This window comes from Sardina pilchardus, chromosome 12 (assembly GCF_963854185.1).
Source record: "Sardina pilchardus chromosome 12, fSarPil1.1, whole genome shotgun sequence".
In the NCBI taxonomy this organism is placed as follows: Eukaryota; Metazoa; Chordata; class Actinopteri; order Clupeiformes; family Clupeidae; genus Sardina; species Sardina pilchardus.
The window spans coordinates 30,696,724-30,704,754 of NC_085005.1; the positions used below are offsets into that span (position 1 = coordinate 30,696,724).

General features: G+C 44.6%; 1 protein-coding gene across 1 annotated transcript in view; it reads right to left on the reverse strand.

Annotated features, from left to right (window-relative positions):
* Window positions 1–401: 401 nt before the first annotated feature.
* The window catches only part of lin28b (lin-28 homolog B (C. elegans)), a 27,477-nt gene continuing 19,847 nt past the window's right edge, over window positions 402–8,031 (reverse strand). The window contains exon 4 of the mRNA XM_062550318.1: window positions 402–717. Within this exon, the coding sequence (XP_062406302.1) occupies window positions 402–717 (316 nt within the window). The remainder of the gene's footprint in view (window positions 718–8,031) is intronic.

An 8,031-nucleotide genomic window follows, 5' to 3' on the forward strand; every position in this document is an offset into this window, starting at 1 on the left:
GCAGCACTGGAGTCTATGAGAGCTGCACTGCGCCTTAGGTGACACACGACACCTTGGACAGACAGCCGGTTACCCTGACAACAAGTTACCATGACGATGCCAAGTGAAAACAATGGAACCATATGAGGGAAAGGGGGAGGAGTCTCCCCCAAAAAAGTGGGGGGAGCCAATAGCTGCACTGGCTGTCAAGGAGCATCCCCCCTCCCTGAATGAGACTGTGAGGTAGATTCTGCTGGTCCAGACTTCAGGATGTGGGGTGGGGGGGGGGGTAAAAGAGGACAGAGGAAGAGGAGAGGGTGATGAAGGTGTGTGTGTGTGTGTGTGGGGGGGGGGGGGTTGAGGTTTAACCCTTTGTGTGTGTGCTGCGGCGGGTCAAAGGTCGGGACCCTCCCCGCGGCACCTCAGGGCTTCCTGCGGCGGCGCTGAGAGGAGGAGGAGGACTGGCCACGGTGCGGCGGCTCGTCCCCGGCCGAGGAGCTCCCTTCCTGGGGAGAGGAGCTGCTGCGCCCCCCCTCCTCGTGGGACCCCCCCTGGGACCCCCCCTGGGACCCCCCCTGGGACTCGGGCGAGGTCTGCGGGTCCTGCGAGCTGGACGAGGCCTTGTGGGGGCACTGCGCCACCATGTGGGTGACGCTCTGGCAGTAGTGGCACTTCTTTGGCTGGGGGGGCAGGCCGCACTCCTTGGCGTGGTGGTCAAGACCTCCACAGTTGTAACATCTGCAGGAACGACATGTTCACGTATAGTCATTAATTAATTAATTTATTTATTTATTTCTTAATTAGTTAAATTCACATGCATCATTTGACTTGCTAAGTATATCACATCCAGGAGAAAAACCTGTTAGTGAAACCTGCTGTTAAACTAAACATAGTGAAGCAGCTTTTAGCTGCTATGCGTCTCAGCTCTGGAACCAACCAAACCAAAATAACCAACCGACTACATTTACGTTTTTTCAATCTGCATTAAAAATCATCCTACCTTGAGTCTTTTATTTTGTCTTTTTAATTTAAATGTATTTCTTCCATTCTAATCCACTAGGTGGCAGTGCAACATAAGTAGACACCAGGAGCTGAAGCTAGAGACTGATGATGGACACAAGAAGAAGAGGGCGAGATGAGCTCTACAGCAGTGGATCTCAAACTTTTTCTGTCATTCCCCACTTTTGAGCCCCACCTGCCCCTTGATCAACCGGGGGAAATGGAAATGTTAAAGTTTGGGGTTTTGTATTTTGGTTCCACGTTACATTTCTCATTTCTCATTTCTCGTGCACTGATCACAAAGGCCATGTCAGCTGGTCACAAAGGCCATGTCAGCTGGTGTACAGTACACGGATCACAGAGTTGTGCAGAGTGGGTGCACACCCCACCCATCTTTAGGCCAGGTATATATAAGTATAAGTATACTTTTTTGATCCTGTGAGGGAAATTCAGTCTCTGCATTTAACCGAATTAGTGAACACACACAGCACACAGTGAGGTGAATCACACACTAACCCAGAGCAGTGAGCTGCCTGCCCAACCAGTGACGCTTGGGAGCAGAGAAGGGTTAGGTGCTTTGATCGAGGGCACTTCAGCCGTGGACTGGTCGGGGATTGAACCGGCAACCCTCCAGTTACAAGCTTGAAGCCCTAACCAGTAGGCCATGGCTGCCCCAGGACAGCGTATATGGAGGTAAAACCGGTGAGAATGTCCACATACCGTGTAGCTCCCACATGTTTAATTAAAAAATAGTGATGCCATAGAACACCATCCCAACCACCACCACCACCACCACCACCACCACCAACACCACACAGTGTGTCACTAACACCAACACCATACAACGTCTACAACATCAACAACACCACCAACAACAATACCACGCAACGCAATGGAAGTGTCAAAACCGGGTGAAGGAGCATTTGAAGAGGGTGGCCCTGGTCTGATGGAGGACAACGTGCACACCATGTGGTTGGCCAACTGCACCATTGCTCTGGGACAGAGCGGTAGGTAAAACAGAGTGGCGACACTCCCATAGACCTCCATAGGAAAAAATGGCAGCGCTTTTTCCAGGCTATTTCCTCGTTATGGGGCTTTTGGAACTGTTTACAGCCAATCTCTTGGTCAGTAGTCAATGAGTTAATTGATTACACCTTCCAGCATCAGAAGTACATCCCACCCTCCTGCGATTCAGCCATTCAGCACAGTTTTTTTTGGAACTGTTGATCGTGGCGGCAACATCAAAGAGTGTCGCAACTCTCTCTATCTATGGCTCTGCTCTGGGAGTGACACGGCAGCAGGGTGCATTGTGGGAAAAAGACCTGCTAGTGGATGTAGGTGGGATGCTATGGTTATAAACGATGTAACGATGCACCGTGAATTGCATACTATTCGTTCAAATTTGTGCAGATTCAATCAGTTGAGACAAAAGGCATAGTGCAATTTTTAAACAGAATAATCTGCATAATCTGCTTTTGATTTCACTTGTTGGACGTCAGATGCCAGTCATTTTCAGTCTTTGATTGGTTGTTCGTAGTGAAGACTTGTTCTAATTTAGAAGAACCTCATCAGGTCGCTGGTTAAACACATGGAACTCTTAGCTCTCAATGTCTTCATACTCAGTTTCTCAGTTCCTCTCAGTTTATATAAAATGAAGGAAATTTTTTCAGTCATAATTTGTCTGCAGGCTAATCTGATTAACAAAATCATGAGAAAATCGTATCATGAACTTGAAGCTGTGAATTGTACCAAATCGTGAGTTGAAGTATTGTTTCATCCCTAATGACTATAGCTGCTAGTCACTGTATTCAAGTTTAGTCCAAATACTTGCAGAGTATTACGATAGTTCAAATGCTCCAGGTAATGTCCTATTAGGCAGCCTTGGATTTTGGCAATCATGTGGACATTACTTTGACCATGTTCCTTCATGGCAATGGTATTTCTTATGTTTCAAATACGTTTATTGGGAAACATTTTCATTCAACTTGGAAGTTGGCATGACATTTACACGTTTCTTTTAGAATAGAACAATCATAACAACAAAAAAACAGCAACGGACATCAAATGATATGGCAATGGTATTTCCCGATGCCAGAGGCCTCTTGTAGCAGAATACTACAGTGCAGATATCTGGAGAGGGAAATGGGTGTCACGGTCCCTTATAGGACCCATTAGTCCTGCTACCGGACTGAAATGTTCCCTCAATCATGTAAGAAGCTTTCAAGCTGTCAACAGCCGTCTGGTGACAATATCTTCATTTCATTAATTAGCTTTGCGCCAGGCTTATGCAGAGACCTTGTGGGTAACCAAGGAGCCGGCCGTTGCCATGGTGACCTGTGGGCCTGGAAGCAACAGACTGGTGGGATGACATTAGGTTGTTCCTAAATATAGAGGGTCTCGTTTCTCCTGACACGTGTGTGTGTGTGTGTGTGTGTGTGTGTGTGTGTGTGTGTGTGTGTGTGTGTGTGTGTGTGTGTGTGCAACATTGTAACATTGTAGATTTAAATTGGAGTGAACGTCCCCTTCACAGCAACATTAGCTTCTCAGTGCTACATGCAATAGCTACAAGCTAACAGCAGGCACAAAGATCACATGACATTACATACACGCAGGCATCAAATGATGATTCGCGTACGCACGCACGCACGCACGCACGCACGCACACACACACACACCTGAGAGACTGTAAATGCTTGGAATATTTTGAGGGAGATTGTGTGGATACAAATCCTCTCAGATCCCAAAACATTCCTCTTGGTTCAGGATGGGAACCAAGGACACCGGGACATCAACACACACTAACACACAAACACACGCTCTCTCAACACACACAAACACACAAACACACACTCTCAACACACACTAACACACAAACACACACTCTCACACATCTGTACTACAAGGACACCAAACTCAGGCTCTTCTCCAAACATCGGAAAAAGATTGCAGTGTTATGACCAGCAGAGTGACTGAACACTAGGTGGCACTGGTGAGCAATGCAGCAGTGATGTCGGATGATTTGCATAATAGTGAATGGAGGTTTTCTGACCTGGGAACAGCTGATATGAGTCCAAACCGCTGAACTCTATCGACGTGCCTGACTCTAGATCATCTTTTACACAAATTGTGAGCCATTCAAGGTCACACTCATATATTATGGAAGTTTCACTTCTTCGTTGCTTTTACGCGTGTATACAGTAATTTCCTGTGGCCGCATTGTGTATAAACCGCAGGACAGTGTTTCATGCCAGTTAAAAGCAACAAAACCATATTAATACCATATTAACTGCCCTTGTGTATTAACCTCATAGCTGAAGAAGTTTAGCAAAATCAATATATAAGCTGCGGCTAATAGTTGGGGAAATTACATACAGCAAGTATCTGGGATGGCCGTCGACCATGCAAGACTGATGAGATGTTTGTTTGTGAGCTGCGGACGTCTGGAAACGTGATTCAGTAAGATGACATGAGGATGAGCCACTCAGAACTTCTCACCTGTTTGTCTGTGTTGTGTGTTGGTGGCTTAGTTAGTCACTATTTTTCTGTTTTTCTTTTCTTTTTTTTTTTTCTTTTTTTTTTTTTTTTTTATATATGTTGTCTTGTTGATTTCTTGTTTGTTATAGTGTGTGGACCCCAGGAAAAGTATTTTCTTTTCCTGTTTTTATGTCTGTTGTGTTGTATGTTGATTTCTTATTTGTATGTTGATTTTCTTGTCTATTATATGTTGTGTGTGGACCCCAGGAAGAGTAGCTGGTGCTTTTGCATCAGCTAATGGGGATCCAAATAAAATCAAATCAAATCAAATAAACCTCATTACGTCATACAGGGAAACTTACACACAATGCCACCACCACCACCAATACCACCACAGAACATGATGCACATCCAGCACTGCTCTCTACATTACGTCATGTAGGGAAACTTGAATTAAAGTCACCTCAGTTGTGTCTATCTGGGTGAAGTCACCACTAATAACTGCAGAACAAAACGTTCATCCTGCAAGCTAGGGATCTGCGTAATATTGTGTAATATACCTGTGTACCTGAAGAACCATGCAGACAAACTGGGTGCTTTGAACAAGGCACTTCACACAGAGTTGAACTTTGGAGTTGTGCTTCTTTCTTTTGATATTTTGAAACACAGTATGGCACAGATCTTTTATCAGGATCTCAAGAAACTATTACAGAAAGAGGTCAAATATGTGACCTTTAATGCGTTGGCACACCTCAAACGAGCTACCCCAGATGAGGGTATGATGGGAGATGAAAGAGCAGACCTACCCCTACCACTCAGGACCCTCTCAAACCTGCAGCTGCTGCCCAGCCCAGACACTCTTCCTCCTCCTCCTCCTCTTCATCTCCCTCTTCCTCAGCGTCATGCCATCACTTCCTCTCCCCAGCGCTGGCTATGGCGGCTTTATCTCAGTTCAAAGACACGACGGCGCGCTACATTTTCCACTTGGCTCACATCTCTTTCCCCTCTCATCGCGTAACTCAACTCATCTGACACTCACAGTGTGTGCAAGTCAACACACAACCCAAATACTTCATTCTTAGCACAAGCCCGACTACCATTAATTACAAGAGTTTTTAAATGTTGACCTGGTCCTCAGTTTCAGTCGAACAGCTTCTGCACGTGGCATGTTGTCACTCAAGTCGCTCATAGTGTGAAGTAACACTCGACCCAAATACTTTTCTTCACACAAGAGGTTGTGAGTGCTGCTTGGAAGGGAGGAAGGATGTGGTGGATGGGCCTCACGACGCCAGACCTGAGCTGAGGACTCCGAGATGCTGATTTCACCTGCGGCTCTAACAGCCTCATGTGCTACATAAACACGTCCTCGTCTTGTGCAGTGCAGCACTGACTGCATTTTGATCGTTTTAAACAAGGATGTTACAGATGTCACTGAAAGGTCCTGGCTGCAGACTGCTGAGCCTCTAGTTAGGGTTTCAGATCAAGATGGGCATGAAGAGGAACGCCATGAGATGCAATGAGGTCACATATCGCACACTCCCATAATCCCACCTGCTAAATGCACTCTATACACGCTAAACACAGCAACTACAACAGAAGCTAATGGCTGAGTGAGAGAGAGGGGTAAACAGAGGAATTACAAATACCCATATCATGCCTCTTTTCCCCCTTTTCTACCACATAATGTTGGTTCATCGCATGGAGGTCACATTACTGCATCCACAAATGTCAATAATAGACATATAGACAATATAGACAATTTCACTGGCTAAAGGCACAGGTAATTTCCCAACTATTAGCCATGGTGTATACACTGACTTTGCCAACATTTCTTCAGCTATTACGTTAATACACAGTAATTGGTATTATTATGGTTGTTTCTTTCAACTTTCTTTCAACAAAACACTGTCCTGTGGCTAATGCACAAGAAATGACTGTAAATGTAAGGCTGCTGTGACATCACTGTACATTCTTAATTTGATGTATAGCACAAAGAGTATCTGTGCACACAGTATGCACAAATCCTTAGCCTTGCTCACATACCGCCCTTGCAATTCCTCCCAGTGACTGCATATGTTTGATAAAAGATCCAAAGCCCAGGCTGTATGCAGGGTTGGATAGGCTGTATAGAGAGGCAGGGCTGAATAGGCTAGACAGATGCAGGTTGAGACGTTTTCACCTCCGAGCCAAGACCAATGTCCATTTGTCACGCTCTCTTTTCATACACACCTACGCAAGTACTCAAGGCCAGGTCCAGCACTACAGTCGTCTATGAGGTTCTACTCCCATCTTGATGCAGAACAGGTTCCAGGTCGAGCACTACAGACGTTTATAAGGTTCTACTCTCATCTTGTCAGAGAACAGGTTCCAGGTCCAGCACTACAGTCGTCAATGAGGTTCTACTCCCATCTTGATGGAGAACAGGTTCCAGGTTGAGAACTACAGTCATCTACAACAGTGTTACCCAATCTTTTTTCCTTGAAGGCCCCCTTGCCTGTGTCTAAGACAAGCCAGGGCCCCCTAACCGAACTCCTACCTGCATACACACACAAGACATTGTTTTATTCAGCAATCGGTGTCCGGGGATGAATTAGCAATACCTAGCCTAGCCTAGCCAGCCCTGAGGGTCAGGGGTAATGAATAGCTACATGAATTTCAATTTGGAGCAAAAATATGTTTTAGCCTACTTTGGATTATACAGAGTTTTGATTATGCAATTGGGTGTGTTATTTGGATTTTGTACATTTAATGTGCACAAATATGATTTTGGTAACCTCACAACCTCAGCCCAGGCAACATTGTGCGGATCCCCTGCAATCTTTGGCTACCTCTAATGGGGTCCCCGGACCCCAGATTGGGAACCATTGAGCTACTGTACAAGGTTCTACTCTCGTCTTGTCAGCGAAGTTGAGAACCGCAGTTGTCTACGGGGGTCTACTCTCATCTTGACAGGCCTCCCTTTACATTCAACGTACAATATTCTGCTTTAGCCGGCAGATGCAATGTTATTCAGCTTTCGCCGTCTATCTGTGTCTGTGTTAATATTGCATTTTACATTCAAGAATTATTATTTTATGTTTGAGCTGTAACACTGCATCCATAATTCCTAATTGATCATGAAATAAAGAAATACTCCCTATCCTGGAGGCTCATATTGACTCATGCAGCAATGTGTCCTTATTCAACTTTAAAAGACTGCATTACACACCTATAGTATAACGTATTTGCCATGCATAACTTTAAAATACTGCATTACACACCTATAGTATAACGTATTTTCCATGCATAACTTTAAAAGACTGCATTACACACCTATAGTATAACGTATTTTCCATGCATAACTTTAAAATACTGCATTACACACCTATAGTATAAGGTATTTTCCATGCATAACTTTAAAAGACTGCATTACACACCTATAGTATAACGTATTTTCCATGCATAACTTTAAAATACTGCATTACACACCTATAGTATAAGGTATATGCCATGCATAACTTTAAAATACTGCATTACACACCTATAGTATAACGTATTTGCCATGCATAACTTTAAAAGACTGCATTACACACCTATAGT